At 46.0% G+C, this 19,379-nt stretch overlaps 1 protein-coding gene across 3 annotated transcripts in view; it reads left to right on the forward strand.

Moving 5' to 3' along the window:
* LOC124605452 (inter-alpha-trypsin inhibitor heavy chain H4-like) overlaps nt 1–19,379 on the forward strand; it is a 120,254-nt gene that overhangs the window by 10,276 nt on the left and 90,599 nt on the right. For all 3 annotated transcript variants that reach the window (XM_047137138.1, XM_047137155.1, XM_047137147.1), the window contains exons 2-4: nt 16,393–16,559; nt 16,670–16,780; nt 18,440–18,578. In XM_047137138.1, coding sequence (XP_046993094.1) covers nt 16,393–16,559; nt 16,670–16,780; nt 18,440–18,578 — 417 coding nt within the window. The remainder of the gene's footprint in view (nt 1–16,392; nt 16,560–16,669; nt 16,781–18,439; nt 18,579–19,379) is intronic.

A 19,379-nucleotide genomic window follows, 5' to 3' on the forward strand; every position in this document is an offset into this window, starting at 1 on the left:
TGTAAACGACCCTTCACCCGCATATAAAACGTGACACAGAATCGCCACATCACTTTGCAATTTCCGAAGCCACCACTCGAAGAATTGTAACTGGTTTCATGTCATTAGCATGAATCTGTTTATGGAGCTGTGGAAAGGACTGAATGCGATAGAAAGTAATATTCGCAGAAGACACCTATCACTGATCCCACTTACATATTGAGGCTACCCGTTATTGATATGTGAACTGTGCGTTATCGCTGTTCTAATGTTATTTGCATTTCTCTCATCAACTGCTGTTGTTTCTCGTTGGCTTATCTTTATTTTCACATTTCCGGTTTCTTGAAATTTTTTGTAGTGCTTGCAAAGACAGATCGTGAACTTTGGAACAGTCAGGACATATTTCATCATACAAACCATATCGCTGCTCCACAGGTTGGCGACATTCACCATAAACAAATACCATAACCACTTTTTGGCTCACATTATGAAAGTCTGAATATTCTTGTGGCCAACTTCACTGACCTCTATAAGAGCAGAGCACACACTACTGAGCTTCAAGTGCTCAGGTGTACACACGAACCATGAGTCACGTGTTTGCCAACATTTGGTACAGACGTTTGTAGAACCACGTCTTCTGACGGTGGGGCAGTGGTTTGTGGGGCCCTTCGATCAAATTCCAACTTGTTATGTCACTGAGCTATATTGCGATGGCTGTTTCAAACGACACAGAAAAGTTTGTACCTCCATTCCAAAAAGCTAGCTATTAATGTTAAAAATTATTTGTGTACTTAAGAAATTTTCCCACACTGTGTAGTACAACTTAGCGAAAACAGCGATTCGATGTGCTTACTGGTTCTGTGGCGGCCTTTTCCTATGCATGGCAGTGCCACATCAGGTACACTGCACATGCCGAGTCATCTGTCGATTTGACTCTCTTTGAATTCCAATGACACTCTCATAGACGCACATACACAATACACCTTCATTTTTTGTCTACTCCTGAAACAAAATTGAAATAAATAGATTTTTTGATAAGTTACTCTTTGCAGGAACACATTTTTTTCCTTCTTTATTGAGACATGTTTCGCTGAAGTTACAGCATCATCAGTGGCTTCTTATTTGCTATCACTTAAAAGGAAAAACTACCTTTTACTATCTGTACATAGACAATTTCAGTTTTCAAGTAAAGTTTTCACTAATTGGAACAGGAAACCTTTATACCTTGTTAATATATGCTGTCGATTTGCGGATTTCTATACTTAGCAGTTTAGTCAGGGCCGATTTGAGCCAAAAGCGACACGAGCGGCTGCTTGAGGCACCAAACTTAGAGGGGCGCCAGAAGGAGCTTACTTACGCTCAACGACAAGGTTATCAGCGAGGGGCGCCAGAGGCGGTGCAACTAAAAGATTTCTACAGAGTGCTCGGAAATTCACGTAACAAACATCTAAGACATAGAGAGGCTTGACTATAGTTCGAATAGGAACCCATGTCCGGGAACGCGTTTCCGTGCTACAACCATTTGAAAACTTGATCGTAATGCGACCACTTCTGCAAGTAGTTTATTAGATGTGGCCCAGTAAATCACACGTTTTACAGTTCCATTCATTAATAACCAAAGAAAACTCGTTGATAGGTCCTCTTCAACCCAATACAGCACGACCTCTTCCACATCGGGTGTTCAGCGTCTTCTTGAAGCACCTCAGTTATGCTTGCAGACGGTGCAAGTATCCCTTCCTCGAAGCCATTGGATATGTGTGGCGGAAAGGGTATGAGATGGAGCTGGACGTTGTGGAGAACGATCTTGATAGTGGCGACGAGCAGCTCTTCTATTACCTTGAGCTTCACCATACAGAACTTTCATATTGGTGTATTATGGAAATATGTACTCGACCACGTGGCTCTGACACTCACAGACACGTGAATGAGGTTCTAACCGGGTTAGAGAGGTAAGACAGACGTCAAATTACACCAACCAGTCCGACGTAAGCGCTCCCTGCGACGATGTCCATTTGAATACCTACTTAAAAAATATAATTTCAAATGGGTGTAGCACAGAGACGGTACGTTTCCGAAATCTATTCAAAATATTGTCTGCTCAGTCCCCTCTACAAGTACTAGAAGTTTTAACGGGAGTTGCCGGCCGCTGTGGCCGAGCGGTTCTAGGCGCTTCAGTCCGGAACCACGCGGCTGCTACGGTCGCAAGTTCGAATCCTGTCTCGGGGATGAACGTGTGTGATGTCCTTAGGTTAGTTAGGTTTACGTACACTACTGACCACTAAAGTTGCTACACCACAAAGATGACGTGCTACAGACGAGAAATTTAAGCGACAGGAAGAAGATGCTGTGATATGCAAATTATTAGCTTTTCAGAGCATTCACACAAGGTTGGCGCCGGTGGCGACACCTACAACGTGCTGACATGAGGAAAGTTTCCAACCGATTTCTCATACACAAACAACAGTTGACCGGCGTTGCCTGGTGAAACGTTGTTGTGATGCCTCGTGTAAGGAGGAGAAATGCGTACCATCACGTTTCCGACTTTGATAAAGGTCGGATTGTAACCTATCGCGATTGTGGTTTATCGTATCGCGACATTGCTGCTCGTGTTGGTCCAGATCCAATGACTGCTAGCAGAATATGGAATCGATGGCTTCAGAAGGGTAATACGGAACGCCGTGCTGGATCCCAACAGCCTCGTATCATTAGCAGTCGAGATGACAGGTATCTTATCCGCATGGCTGTAACGGATCGTGCAGCCACGTCTCGCTCCCCGAGTCAACAGATGGGGACATTTGCAAGACAACAACCATCTGCATGAAAAGTTCGACGACGTTTGCAGCAGCGTAGACTATCAACTCGGAGACCATGGCTGCGGTTACCCTTGACGCTGCATCACAGACAGGAGCGACTCGATGGTGTACTCAGCGACGAACCTGGGTGCAAGAATGGCAAAACGTCACTTTCTCGGATGAATCAAGGTTCCGTTAACAGCATCATGATGGTCGCATCCGTGTTTGGCGACATCGCGGTGAACGCACATTGGAAGCGTGTATTCGTCATCGCCATACTGGCGTATCACCCGGCGTGATGGTATGGGGTGCCACTGTTCACACGTCTTGGTCACCTCTTGTTCGCACTGACGGCACTTTGAGCAGTGGACGTTACATCTCAGATGTGTTACGACCCGTGGCTCTACCCTTCATTCGATCCCTGCGAAAACCTACATTTCAGGAGGATAGTGCACGACCGCATGTTGCAGATCCTGTACGGGCCTTTATGGGTACAGAAAGTGTTCGACTCCTGCCCTGGCCAGCACATTCTCCAGATCTCTCACCAATTGAAAACGTCTGGTCAATGGTGGCCGAGCAACTGGCTCGTCACAATACGCCAGTCACTATTCTTGATGAACTGTGGTATCGTGTTGAAGCTGCATGGGCAGCAGTACCTGTACGCGCCATTCTAGCTCTGTTTGACTGAATGGCCAGGCTTATCAAGGCCGTTATTACGGCCAGAGGTGGTTGTTCTGGGTACTCATTTCTCAGGATCTATGCACCCGAATTGCGCGAAAATGTAATCACATGTCAGTTCTAGTATAATATATTTGTCCAATGAATACCCGTTTATCATCTGCATTTCCTCTTTGTATAGCAGCTTTAATGGCCAGTAGTGTAGTTCTAAGTCTAGGTGACTGATGACCTCAGATGTTAAGTCTCATAGAGCTTAAAGCCATTTGTTTTAACGGGAATTTCTGTAAACCCAGTATACAGGGGCTCAAAGCTGAGAGGGGCGCCAGAGGCGGTCAAATGCAAGATTTGTAATGGCTCTGAGCACTATGGGACTCAACTGCTGTGGTCATAAGTCCCCTAGAACTTAGAACTACTTAAACCTAACTAACCTAAGGACATCACACACATCCATGCCCGAGGCAGGATTCGAACCTGCGACCGTAGCGGTCGTGTGGTTCCAGACTGTAGCGCCTTTAACCGCTCGGCCACTCCGGCCGGCCTGCAAGATTTGTAGACAGCGCGTATCACAAGTAGTAGCGAAGGCTGACACGGATGAAAGTGCACGACGGAAAACGGCAGTCATGAGTATAGCATTTCTTAACGTTGCTCATCTGCAGTCATAGAGAATTTAATATAGTTAACTTATTTGGATCGTAAACACGACTTGGAATGTTAAACTGTTGTGGCTAGACGGGCCACAAAGCGCACGTCAGTACACCACACTCGGAGAGCTGAGAGGAATTGTGCAAGTGTTGCTTTTAGTGTGGCCACTGCATTAAACACCGTGGTAGTGAACAACAGTAAAAACAATCATAACGGGCGAAAGAAAAAACCTGATGAGAAGACAGAAGGAGAAGGTAAGCTTGATATTTATTCGCTAATACCCTTTTGGAAATTAATTTAGGATGAACAAGGATAATTATCGTTTCCTATGCGACCTTGTATTTAACGAAACAGGACACTGCTTAGAAAATTAGTTAGTTCTTCCGAGAAATGCAGCATTCTCTGAGATTCCATGCCACCGCTCATTCGAAGTTGATGAAAAAACTACAGTTTCGACAGGTAAACTTCCTCACTGCCAGTACCATTTCTATCCGTAGTCTTAATGAAATGTCTTCCTCTGAAGTACTGCGCACGGCGAGTTTTTCTCTCGTCTTTGATCTTTCGTGTTTGCTGTCCTCTTTTTTTTTTTTTTTTTTTTTTTTTTTTAACATACAGCGCATTTACAGCGTATTTCGTTTATTAGGCAGTCTGTGCAACTCTGAGGTCTCTTGTGGCGCGCTAAACGGAACTTGTAAACGGCCTCTTAGGTTGTTCGGTGTGGCTACTCTTAGATATTTTGCGGTAATTACTGTTTCCAGTGGTTTGTCACCTATTTACGAGGGTTATTCGGAAAGTAAGGAACAATAGGTCGCGAAATGGAAACCACAGTGAAAATGAAAACAGTTTTATTTGGAACAGTTAGCTACAACTTCCAGCTACTTATCTCCATAGTCGCGATCCGGCTTAGACGTTTATCGTAGCGTTGCACCAACTTTACAATACCCTCGATATAGAAGGCAGCCGCCAGTGCTTTCCGCCAATTCTCTACGCTGGCCTACAGCTCGTTGTCTGCGCCAAAATGTTGTCTTCATAGCCAGCGGTTCATGTGAGGTGAGATGAACCTCAGAGGGAGACAATTACGGGCTGCAATCAAACATTTCCAATTGAAAACGATGCAGAAACTTCTTCATTGCCCCTGCAGAATGCGGCTGAGAATTGTCTTGAAGAAGAAAACGCACGACAGTTATGTAATGTTGGCTGCATAGCCTCAGGCGAAATTTCTCAGCAAGCCCTCGTACTTGGCGGGAGATAGTGTTGTTCTAGTTATCTTTATGCGCTCCCTGTGTGCTCAGAACTAAAAAGAACGACGTAACGCGATCGACGGGCATACTAGAAACACTGCTTAACATACCTGAGCAAAACTTCATCTTTTCATTTAGCGACCGATCGTTCCTTACTTTCCGAATAACCCTCGTATATGTTACCTTACTGTAGGAAAACCCTCCCAGATATCCGCGCGCATTAGCATGCCGCTTCTGGGATTCATGGAGGCACCGGCTCCGGATCGGATTCGGCCAGCGGATTAACGACGAGGGACGCTATGCTGGCCATACTGGTTATTGTTTTTATGCAATTTCCCACACACCAATTAGCTGGCACCAATGTCCCGCCTCAAGTTACACATTTCTCACATCTTCACGTGGGATAACACTAGACGCAGACAGATGGGGATCTCAAACACAGTTCTGGCCGGGGGGGGGGGGGGGGGGGGGGGGAGGGGGGGTGTCATAGAGGGGGGGGGGGGGGGCGGAGTAGAGGACCCCAAACACAGGCCAGCCGAACCACCTATTGAGCGGGTCTGTCACAGCCCGTTCGCCTGTGTGTGCGATTTTTTTTTTATTTTAAAGAAAAAAAAAGGAGAGCGGAGCATTAGAGTTTAACGTCTCGACAGCATCGAAATCACTGGAGACCGACACAAGCTCTGATCGTGTCAAAGATGGGGAAAAGATTGGCCTCCCAAGTTCGATGAAACCATCCTGGCATTTGCCTGAAGCGATTTAGAGAAGTCACGAGAAACCTAAATCTGGATGGTCGGACGTGGATTTGAGCCGTCATCCTCTCGAATGAGAGTCCACTGTGCTAACTACTGAACGCCTCGCTCCGTAAGTGGATATTAAAGTTTCACTTGAAAAGGCTCTGATTGAGGCTGCCCTCTTTACAAGTGAGTAAAGCCCAAAGGAACGAATATTATTACACGATCTCACTATTCGCGGGAGTAATTCATAGCAGACATGCATACGTAACGCAACGGAAATTTAATTGCATTTGAAGTGGTCTGTTGAGTATGATGATCCAGTAATATAACGTTGCAGCAGAGCACAATAACGAGAAGACGGAAAAGCCGTTGCCATGGAACTCTCGAGAGAAACTTACCTTCAGTAATCAGAAACTACAACAATTTACTGAAGCAAAGAAATGCTTAATATTTGAATAAGTTGGCCGGGGAAGACATGGCCGTAACTGAACTATTGATCAAATTAAAACAGGGCAACAATTCTGTAATTACCTCCCCATAAGGCATCACTGCAAGTTTAGTGACTATTCAGTGCTAGATAGATAGAGATTAGTGTTTAACGTCCCGTCGACAACGAGGTCATTAGAGACGGAGCGCAAGCTCTGGGGAGGGAAGGATGGGGAAGGAAATCGGCCGTGCCCTTTCAAAGGAACCATCCCGGCATTTGTCTGAAGTGATTTAGGGAAATCACGGAAAACCTAAATCAGGATGGCCGGAGACGGGATTGTACCGTCGTCCTCCCGAATGCGAGTCCAGTGTGCTAACCACTGCGCCACCTCGCTCGGTATTCAGTGCTGCTGTATGTCAATAGTAGTCTAATAACGAACGAAATACCTATAACCACGCGGAATTTCCTTTTTAACTTTAGAATCATTATTTGATCACAACAACACAAGGATTCTACACAGAACAATCAGACTAATGTTACATGATTTGTGCTGTGCTCTCAACTCAAACGTACAAAGACCTGTTGCATAATGTGTATGTGAATGTATACGTGGTGTCCATAATTGAAGTTCGACTTTCGAAACGCTGCAGAAAGAGTACCACAAATTTCACCAGCACAACACTGACTCAGAGAAAACGTCGTGGAAAACAATTACGAAAGTTTGATCAATAGATGACGCTGTAAGTGTCAAAATATGCACACCAACATATGAGCAGCCCACGGCTGTTCCTCAGTTTTCCTCGCAGACGCCCAACTTGGCTGTCTTCATGAAAGAACGCGTGTTGCTGGTAAAGCTCTTTCACAAGATCGGTGAATGTGCGCCAGTAGCCCTACAGAAGTTTAGGACACTCAAGAGGCATTGGTTCGATGTCTGCTAAGGGTTATTAGCAAATGAGAACCAAATTCTAAAAGCCAGGATCTTTTGAAATATAATGTGGTTGAGGGAGGCAAGCAGTTGATCCGACGTCTGTTAAAGATGTGGCCACAGCAATGCTAGAGCGGCCAACCGTTGATACGCAAACATGGAAAACACGAGGAATTGCTCGAACGTTGCACACGTCTGCGAACACGGCATTGCTATTCATACAGTATCACGTACGTTCAGGAGTTGTACCCTGCTTACTTGTGAGCAAGACAAACGTTCCTCTGAAATTTCTCGCTCACATGGAAGTGGACAATGAATCGCTATGGAATATTCTGTGGACAGGCGAAGCCCATTTCCATCGTCAAGGACAAGTCAATATGTAGAAACACAGGCAAAATCCACACGCGCATCGACTGGCACCAGTCCATTCCGCAAAGGTCACTGTGTGGTGCGGGCTGAATACATCGTTTTGTTGCAAAAAATGGTTCAAATGGCTCTGAGCACTATAGGACTCAACTTCTAAGGTCATCAGTCCCCTAGAACTTAGAACTACTTAAACCTAACTAACCTAAGGACATCACACACATTCATGCCCGAGGCAGGATTCGGACCTGCGACCGTAGCGGTAGCGCGGTTCCAGACTGTTTTGTTGCAAATCTCAGTTCCGACAGAGATATGCATTATAAAATCAGAGAATTCTTCCACTGAGGCAGTCTAGAAATCGACTACATGGAAGCCAGGAAGCACTGCCTCAGTGTCTGAAAATGATAATAGCGCGAACCGACCTCGAGGCGCCTTGTGAGAGAGTTACACGCGGGGCTACGCGACCGTCTGCATGCCAAGGCGCAGCCAGCAACAGGAAGGAGTCTCCAGATGTGACCAAATATCGTACTGGAAGAGCACAGACTAAGTGACCAGCTGCTGAGAGTGCCCTGTAAGCCCGCCTACGGACCATTTAAATAGGGGCAAATCGACACAGAAATAAGAGTAAGACAACGAAGTCTTCAGTAGACACCGTTTCTACGTCGCATGTCACCGTGCGTCGTACTAAATTTTGACGAGCCTTGACAGCCCAGTTGCTACGGTGATAGGTTTTCAGAGAAACAGATGGGCTACTGATGGGAAGTTAGGTGGAGATAGTGCCAGAGGAGTCATCAAGTGTTATGCGGCAAGTGGGGGCACTTAGGATTTCTACCCTGATTCCTTAACTATCTACATCTACATCTACATCTACATTGATACTCCGCAAGCCACCCAACGGTGTGTGGCGGAGGGCACTTTACGTGCCACTGTCATTACCTCCCTTTCCTGTTCCAGTCGCGTATGGTTCGCGGGAAGAACGACTGTCTGAAAGCCTCCGTGCGCGCTCTAATCTCTCTAATTTTACATTCGTGATCTCCTCGGGAAGTATAAGTAGGGGGAAGCAATATATTCGATACCTCATCCAGAAACGCACCCTCTCGAAACCTGGCGAGCAAGCTACACCGCGATGCAGAGCGCCTCTCTTGCAGAGTCTGCCACTTGAGTTTATTAAACATCTCCGTAACGCTATCACGGTTACCAAATAACCCAGTGACGAAACGCGCCGCTCTTCTTTGGATCTTCTCTGTCTCCTCCGTCAACCCGACCTGGTACGGATCCCACACTGATGAGCAATACTCAAGTATAGGTCGAACGAGTGTTTTGTAAGCCACCTCCTTTGTTGATGGACTACATTTTCTAAGCACTCTCCCAATGAATCTCAACCTGGTACCCGCCTTACCAACAATTAGTTTTATATGATCATTCCACTTCAAATCGTTCCGTACGCATACTCCCAGATATTTTACAGAAGTAACTGCTACCAGTGTTTGTTCCGCTATCATATAATCATACAATAAAGGATCCTTCTTTCTATGTATTCGCAATACATTACATTTGTCTATGTTAAGGGTCAGTTGCCACTCCCTGCACGAAGTGCCTATCCGCTGCAGATCTTCCTGTATTTCGCTACAATTTTCTAATGCAGCAACTTCTCTGTATACTACAGCATCATCCGCGAAAAGCCGCATGGAACTTCAGACACTATCTACTAAGTCATTTATATATATTGTGAAAAGCAATGGTCCCATAACACTCCCCTGTGGCACGCCAGAGGTTACTTTAACGTCTGTAGACGTCTCTCCATTGATAACAACATGCTGTGTTCTGTTTGCTAAAAACTCTTCAATCCAGCCACACAGCTGGTCTGATATTCCGTAGGCTCTTACTTTGTTTATCAGGCGACAGTGCGGAACTGTATCGAACGCCTTCCGGAAGTCAAGAAAAATAGCATCTACCTGGGAGCCTGTATCTAATATTTTCTGGGTCTCATGAACAAATAAGGCGAGTTGGGTCTCACACGATCGCTGTTTCCGGAATCCATGTTGATTCCTACATAGTAGATTCTGGGTTTCCAGAAATGACATGATACGCGAGCAAAAAACATGTTCTAAAATTCTACAAGAGATCGACGTAAGAGATATAGGTCTATAGTTTTGCGCATCTGCTCGACGACCCTTCTTGAAGACTGGGACTATCTGTGCTCTTTTCCAATCATTTGGAACCCTCCGTTCCTCTAGAGACTTGCGGTACACGGCTGTTAGAAGGGGGGCAAGTTCTTTCGCGTACTCTGTGTAGAATCGAATTGGTATCCCGTCAGGTCCAGTGGACTTTCCTCTATTGAGTGATTCCAGTTGCTTTTCTATTCCTTGGACACTTATTTCGATGTCAGCCATTTTTTCGTTTGTGCGAGGATTTAGAGAAGGAACTGCAGTGCGGTCTTCCTCTGTGAAACAGCTTTGGAAAAAGGTGTTTAGTATTTCAGCTTTACGCGTGTCATCCTCTGTTTCAATGCCATCATCATCCCGTAGTGTCTGGATATGCTGTTTCGAGCCACTTACTGATTTAACGTAAGACCAGAACTTCCTAGGATTTTCTGTCAAGTCGGTACATAGAATTTTACTTTCGAATTCAATGAACGCTTCACGCATAGCCCTCCTTACGCTAACTTTGACATCGTTTAGCTTCTGTTTGTCTGAGAGGTTTTGGCTGCGTTTAAACTTGGAGTGGAGCTCTCTTTGCTTTCGCAGTAGTTTCCTAACTTTGTTGTTGTACCACGGTGGGTTTTTCCCGTCCCTCACAGTTTTACTCGGCACATACCTGTCTAAAACGCATTTTACGATTGCCTTGAACTTTTTCCATAAACACTCAACATTGTCAGTGTCGGAACAGAAATTTTCGTTTTGATCTGTTAGGTAGTCTGAAATCTGCCTTCTATTACTCTTGCTAAACAGATAAACCTTCCTCCCTTTTTTTATATCCCTATTAACTTCCATATTCAGGGATGCTGCAACGGCCTTATGATCACTGATTCCCTGTTCTGTACATACAGATTCGAAAAGTTCGGGTCTGTTTGTTATCAGTAGGTCCAATATGTTATCTCCACGAGTCGGTTCTCTGTTTAATTGCTCGAGGTAATTTTCGGATAGTGCACTCAGTATAATGTCACTCGATGCTCTGTCCCTACCACCCGTCCTAAACATCTGAGTGTCCCAGTCTATATCTGGTAAATTGAAATCTCCACCTAAGACTATAACATGCTGAGAAAATTTATGTGAAATGTATTCCAAATTTTCTCTCAGTTGTTCTGCCACTAATGCTGCTGAGTCGGGAGGTCGGTAAAAGGAGCCAATTATTAACCTAGTTCGGTTGTTTAGTGTAACCTCCACCCATAATAATTCACAGGAACTATCCACTTCTACTTCACTACAGGATAAACTACTACTAACAGCGATGAACACTCCACCACCGGTTGCATGCAATCTATCCTTTCTAAACACCGTCTGTACCTTTGTAAAAATTTCGGCAGAATTTATCTCTGGCTTAAGCCAGCTTTCTGTACCTATAACGATTTCAGCTTCGGTGCTTTCTATCAGCGCTTGAAGTTCCGGTACTTTACCAACGCAGCTTCGACAGTTGACAATTACAATACCGATTGCTGCTTGGTCCCCGCATGTCCTGACTTTGCCCCGCACCCGTTGAGGCTGTTGCCCTTTCTGTACTTGCCCAAGGCCATCTAACCTAAAAAACCGCCCAGCCCACGCCACACAACCCCTGCTACCCGTGTAGCCGCTTGTTGCGTGTAGTGGACTCCTGACCTATCCAGCGGAACCCGAAACCCCACCACCCTATGGCGCAAGTCGAGGAATCTGCAGCCCACACGGTCGCAGAACCGTCTCAGCCTCTGATTCAGACCCTCCACTCGGCTCTGTACCAAAGGTCCGCAGTCAGTCCTGTCGACGATGCTGCAGATGGTGAGCTCTGCTTTCATCCCGCTAGCGAGACTGGCAGTCTTCACCAAATCAGATAGCCGCCGGAAGCCAGAGAGGATTTCCTCCGATCCATAGCGACACACATCATTGGTGCCGACATGAGCGACCACCTGCAGATGGGTGCACCCTGTACCCTTCATGGCATCCGGAAGGACCCTTTCCACATCTGGAATGACTCCCCCCGGTATGCACACGGAGTGCACATTGGTTTTCTTCCCCTCTCTTGCTGCCATTTCCCTAAGGGGCCCCATTACGCGCCTGACGTTGGAGCTCCCAACTACCAGTAAGCCCACCCTCTGCGACTGCCCGGATCTTACAGACTGAGGGGCAACCTCTGGAACAGGACAAGCAGCCATGTCAGGCCGAAGATCAGTATCAGCCTGAGACAGAGCCTGAAACTGGTTCGTCAGACAAACTGGAGAGGCTTTCCGTTCAGCCCTCCGGAATGTCTTTCGCCCCCTGCCACACCTTGAAACGACCTCCCACTCTACCACAGGTGAGGGATCAGCCGCAATGCGGGCAGTATCCCGGGCAACCACAGTCGTAGTCCGATCAGGGGATGCGTGGGACGAGCTGGCCGTCCCCGACAAACCCCCATCCCGACCCCCACAGTGATGCCCATTGGCAACAGCCTCAAGCTGTGTGACCGAAATCAACACTGCCTGAAGCTGGGAGCGAAGGGATGCCAACTCAGCCTGCATCCGAACACAGCAGTTGCAGTCCCTATCCATGCTAAAAACTGTTTTGCTAAGAACGTCTGAACTAATCTACAGAGAGCGCAAACAAATCGACAAAATTTAAACGGTTATTAAAATACAAGATTGCCTAGTAAATGCAGTAATGCTGCTACTTGCGCACTGCTGACAATGCTCGGCGGCGGAAGGAGACTAAGCGAAATTACACTATTCAGGTACTAAAACACGATGCTACACTCTCAAATACTATAATACGCCCGAAATGTATGAATTAAACAATGCAAGAACCAAAAACACGCAAAGAAATTAAGAATTAAACTATGTAACAAATGAGTGAGCTAGGAGTATACGACTTGCTGCTCAGCTGCTTATCCAACGGCGGCAGGGAGCACACTGACTGCGACCAACCGACACTGGCCGTTCAAAACAAAACAGTAGACAAACGAGTACGCGAATTTACACTATTCAGGTACTAAAACGCGATGCTACAACTCTCAAATACTATAATACGCTCGAAATTTATGAATTAAACAATGCAAGTACCAAAAACACGCAAAGAAATTAAGAATTAAACTATGTAACAAATGAGTGAGCTAGGAGTATACGACTTGCTGCTGCAGCTGCTTATCCAACGGCGGCAGGGAATTCCGTATTCTGCACCACTTACAGCCTGTATCTAGTAGCTGACGGAGCTCTAAAAGCAGCCCACGCAATCTTCCACTAATCGAGTACATGCCTGAGGTAAGACCCCTGCTATGTATTTACGTGTCCTTCGAACTCTCTCCCGGGACACGACAGTTTATGGCAGAGCTGTGTTGTTTCGAAGAGGTGAGCCCTGCGCATCCTATTACGTGTACGGTCACAGGTAAACACTATGGGACTCTTTTGGGCATCAACATCATTCCAACAATACAACATGGTGGATGTGTGGAAAGGATTATTTTTATGCAAGATGGCTCTCCTCCGCACATTGCACAGTCAGTGCAGCGGCTGCTGCGGAGGCATTTCGGGAATGCTTGAATTGTCAGCCGTTATTTCCCTACAGTCTGGCCGTCCAATTCACCTGATCTTAATCCATGTGATTTCTGGCTCTGGTGTTATCTGAAAGATGCCGTGTTCAGTGTTCCGATTACAAACGCAGCTGAACTGAAGGCACAAATTGCGCAACGCATTTTGAACGTGAACCCTAAGACACTTCGATTTGCTGTGGAACATGCTGTTTTTCGATTTCAACGTGTGGCGCAAAACTGTGGACAACGTACTGAACATGTCTTGCGCCAGTCTCACGACGGTTAGAAAAATATGTCATTTTGCATTTTATGCAGTTTTTGACCTCAGGACAATTAAAAACCGATGTCAATTTTCTTTCTATGCTCTTTTTCGCGTCAGGACAACTAAAAACCGATTTTTCTCAGCCGAAGTGACGCGATCTTGCCATGGTGGACAGGCTTACCTAATGAACAGTGGCAAATCTATTGAGTGCCGAACTTGTGCAGTCGGGCACATTGAACAGTACGGACGGTGCAATGCGCAACTCAAACCATAGCCATCGCACTGCAATTCGTCTGTCATTTGTAGCCGACCTCATTTAGGTTAAGACGCTTAAGGTATCACATAGTGGTAAAATTTTCATTAAGTTTATTTTGTTCCATGACGTTACCCCCTACGTCAATAGCTTGATTTCAAATTTAACGTCGTTCAGAGCAGTGGTTCTCTTTCTACAAGATACAGAAACTTTAATTACGGACAGCCTGCATACATACTGAGGGAAAAAATCGCACCACCAACAAGTGATTAATGTAGAGTAATGTGATTTATGGAATACATTTGTCGGGGTAACGTATTTAAGTGATTAACATTGCAAGATCACATGTAAGGGCGAGATAAGCCATTGCAAATGCGCAATGCTGGTTTATTAACAACAGGTGTAACCATCAGAATGTTAAATGTAAGCATGCAAACGTATTTGAATTGAGTTGTACAGGTATCGGATGTCAATCTGTGGGATGGAGTTCCATGGCTGTTCTACTTGGTCGGTCAAACAGGGACGTTTAATGCTGGAGCTGTCAACCGATTATGCCCCATATGTGTTCTTTTGGAGATAGATCTGGTGATCGAACAGGTTAAGGTAACATGTCGACACACTGTAGAGCATGTTGGGTTACAACAGCCGTATGTGTGGATCGTTATCCTGTTGGAAAACACTTGTTCATAAATTACAGCACAATACGCCGAATCGTCAGACTGACGTACTGATTTGCAATCTTTGTACTTGGGAACCATGACAGTGCTCCTGCTGTCATATGAAATCGGAACCCAGACCATGACCCCAGGTGTAGGTACAGCGAGTCTAGCACGAAGACAGGTTGGTAGCAGGCCGATAACTGACCCACTCCTAGCTAACACACGGCCATCACGGCCACCGGGGCAGAACAAGCTTCGGTAAGAAAACACAACAGACCTCCACCGTCCCCTCGAAAGAGCTCTCGCTTGACACCACTGAAATCGCAAACGGCGGTGGTTTGTGATGAGTAGAATGCACGCTACACGGCGTCTGGCTTGAAGTTAACCGTGAAGTAACTCATTTCTAACAGTTAGTTCCGTCATTTTGGTGTAAATGGCTATTCAAACTGCAGCTGGAGATGCGCCAGGCCCAGAAGCCGGATATGGTGGTCTTCCCTCTGGGCAGTGCCTCATGGCAGTCCGGAATGCGGTCTTCCTTCGACCGTTCATTCTCGTGACTGCCGCTGCCAGCAGTCACATACAGTGGCTCGTTCCTGCCAAGTCTTTCTGCAGTATGGCAGAAGAACTATCCAGCTTGTCGTAGCCCTATTGCACGATCTCGTTCAAACTCAGTGAGGTTTTGACGTTGGCGTCTTTGTCTCCTTGAAGCTATTCTTGACTAACGACAACTCACCATGTCCAATCTTAGGTGTAATTAACGCTTAAAACCGTTACAGCGTGTATTTAAAGCGATACATAGAGCAAAACATTTGGTGAATGAGATATGGTGTTGCCACACAGTATCAGGAATCAAACAGCACATAAACAGAACGGGATCTGCGCCAAATACTCATTCGACAACATACCCTAAGCGACCACAGAGTTCCAGTATAGTGTGGCACGTTGTAAATAAAGGAACGCGTTACCTTGTGTTGCGGAAGAGGCGCGTAGAGATGAGCTGTGTATGTTTGATATAGTCTCTTCGTTAACAGAAGCCCGTTGCTGCTTCCATGCATGGCTCAAATGGCTCTGAGCACTATGGGACTCAACATGTGAGGTCATCAGTCCCCTAGAACTTAGAACTACTTAAACCTAACTAACCTAAGGACATCACACACATCCATGCCCGAGGGAGGATTCGAACCTGCGACCTTAGCAGTCACGCGGTTCCGGGCTGAAGTGCCTAGAACCGCACGGCTTCCATGCATTGCTTACCCCCTCTCAGTATACGTCAAGCCAGCCACACAGACCGTATCACACAAGAGGAAAACACGCCCTCACTCCCAAAACAGCCCATACGGAATAGACTGAAGCAGAACGCCTTGTTTTCCTTACAACCTGCAAGGATGGTGTGACGTCGCCCTCGCTAGACGTTGGCCGATGCCGTACCCACGTCAAAGGCCTTAGGCAGATAGACTCATATAGATGAAGCAGCCGTGGAAATGACGAAGTGGATGAGTGTGTCACAGATGTGACAGCAAAGACTGCTCGCGAGAGGAAGCTACATAAGAACAAAATAAATGGATGATGGCCAATTATAATGGACACCTTCAACAAGCCTACTGCGAAGACACGGGACAAGGTCAGGAAAAGGAAGACTCACTGAAAATTCTGATTTGGTTCCCACAAAATGGCCAGCGAGTGATATTTTAAATCATAGCTTTTTTTTCTTATTTATAACACTAGATTTACGCCTTGTTTCAGGCGTATCCACCGCCAGACGTGTACAGCCTCCATGTGGTGAGCCACGTGCGGAACCGGTACGCCAAGACTGTGGTGACCAGCAGGGTGGCCAACACTGCCAACGTGTCCAGAGAAATCAGCTTCGACGCCGTCCTGCCGGAGACGGCCTTCATATCGGGATTCGTCATGTGAGACCCTCTAGCAGCCTGCTATCAGTGAAACTTCTCTTATGTGTGGTGTCACGAATAGCGCCAGTGACAGGGTGTGCACTGTAAGGTGACGTGTTGTGTTGTTGCAGAGAGATGGACGGCAAGGCGTACGAGGCGTACGTGAAGGGGAAGGAGGAGGCGCGCGAGGAGTACCAGCAGGCCGTGCAGGCCGGGCTGGGCGCCGCGCACGTGCAGCTCAGGTAGCGGCCTCAGCGTGGTGACTGCTACCACGGAGTTAACGAATAATGTTGCACTCGTAGCCCAATAAGTTTGGAAATACGGAGCATTTGTCGTAGGAATGTAGGCAGTAACGAACAGCTGTTACCGACTTTAACGCTCAAATTCAAAGTGTGTGGTGCTCGGGTAATATTACCGATATACTTACCAATGGTTATAACAGCAGCTCATTTCCGGGGCAGCAATCTGTGCTTCCGTAGAACATACTCAAACTTCTGCGGCATTGTTCGAGCTTCAGTGGATGGAATAGAGTGGCCATGAGTGGTTACATGGAAGTGCTGATCAGAAAAGCTACGAATGGCTCATGCTGTAGTTATTGACTTGGTTTTGGAAAGTTTTGTCTCTACGACCTATCGATGCACTGGGACGCAAACTAGTTAAAATGGAGTTGGAGAGAGGACTAGGTTTTCAGTAACGCTGGATAAGGGATTGGAAAGTGGTGTCACGCGCCTACAGGAGATGAATAGGGGTTTTGCTCATATTGGCCATGTAGAGGATATACAGGAGTGTGTGTGTGTGTGTGATTGTGGGGAGGGGGGGGGGGGGGGGCTTGGGGTGCGACTGTTCAACCTATTCATCGGAGAAGCAATGACGGAAACACAATAAAGACTGAAAAATGGAATTAAAATTCAGGGTGAAAGGATATCAATGATAAAATTCACTGATGACATTACTATCCTCAGTCAAAATGAAAAAGAATTACAGAACGTGTTGAACAGAATGAACAGTCTCATGACTATAAAATATGGACTCATTGTAGAGCCAAATAAAGGCGAAACAAATGAAGAGTAATAGAAATGAAATTAGCGACGAAATTAACATCAAAATTGGGGACCACGAAGTAACGGAAATTTAGGAATTCTGCTTCCTTGGAGGCAAAACAATGTATGACGAGCGAAGCAAGGAATAAACATAAAAAGCAGATTAGCAATGTCAATAAGGGCACTCCTGGCCAAGAGAAGTTTACATGCATCAAACATCGGCCTTAATCTGCGGAGGAAATTTCTGAGAATGTACGTTTGGAGCACATCATTTTATGTTAGTGGATTATGTACTGTGGGAAAAAGAAAAAGAAGAGAGTTGAGGCGTTTGAGATGTGGTGCTACTGACGAATGTTGAACATTAGCTGTAGAACACTTTTGAAACTTAAGGGGGCTTATAAGATCAGCAATAAGATTGTTTTCTCCAGAACTCGTGGATGAAGTAACGTATGGAAAACAATGACAAGGAGAAGAAACGGTGGTAGCACTTGTGGGGAATATCGGGGAAGGGACTTGTGGAAGTTAAAAGCTCTTGGGGGAAGTCAGAGGCTGGAGTATGTCCAGCAAATAACTGAGGACGTAGGCTGCTCCGAGCTAAAGCGGTTGGAGCACTTAAAGATTAGACAGCAAGACTGCAGTAAGGCGGTCACAGTAAACTGGAAGTGTCTATGTCAGAAATTTGCCACATACAAGTAATTGGCTTTCTTGCAGTCAATGCTCTTAGTGTTTTCTGAGTTTGAAAAAGGACATTGATAGTGAGCTCTCTTCTTTTATCGTGTTACGCTAGATATCCATCAGCCCTTAGGCGACGATCAAGTGCTTAAAATACTGGTTTACAGATGCAACATTTCTATGTTTCAGCACCAGGGACTCAAACGTGGTATCTGTGTCGGTGAATGTAGAGGCGCAGAAGAAGGTGACCTTCAACCTGACGTACGAGGAGCTGCTGCAGAGGGAGCTGGGCGCCTACCACCTGCGCATCAACCTCAATCCCGGACAGGTACGTCAGCTCTACTCAGTAACTGCAGTTAGTTGTCATTCTCATTCTGCCACGGAACAGACAAACCGCGTGGGTTAATGACTTGTGCATTGTCTCAGTAGATAATTGTTGTTCTCAATTCCAAACTGCACCAGTGCTTAGACTTTGGAAGCACTGTGCGTTACACTAAAATGATACTGCAAGCTACAGTCCGAGTTAACTCTCAGAACTGTTTTATGGAAAGGAGGTAAGTGACCCTGGTGGTGGTGATAGATCCATATGACTGGAACATTGAGCTTAGAATCTTGGTGCTAATCAAGAGCAAATTATATGCTAACATTGGAATTTGTCAACTCTCTTCAACATAAAAAATCAGACGTCTATATTAACCTGATTCACTTGAGACAAATTTGGAGTCATAGGTATAATACTTACGAAGGAAGGGAAACCATTTTCAGTTAGACGACTGAAGCTGTGTCTCAAGGTCTCCCAGCTAACAATGATACCAAAAACAGAAGTGCCGCGCAGGGTAGCCGCGCGGTCTCAGGCACCTTGTCACGGTCCGCGCGGCTCCCACCGTCGGAGGTTCGAGTCCTCCCTCGGGCATGGGTGTGTGTGTCCTTAGCGTAAGTTCGTTTAAGTTAGATTAAGTAGTGCGTAAGCTTAGGGACTGACGACCTCAGCAATTTGGTCCCATAAGACCTTACCACAAATTTCCAATTTCCAAAAGTAGAAGTCATTGCCATACACTAATGCTTGAGCCTTTAAGGGCAGTCCTGTACAAGGTGGGAGTTACTTTTTTCCGACCTGTTATGAAGTTAA

Source organism: Schistocerca americana, chromosome 1, assembly GCF_021461395.2.
Source record: "Schistocerca americana isolate TAMUIC-IGC-003095 chromosome 1, iqSchAmer2.1, whole genome shotgun sequence".
NCBI classification, from domain to species: Eukaryota; Metazoa; Arthropoda; class Insecta; order Orthoptera; family Acrididae; genus Schistocerca; species Schistocerca americana.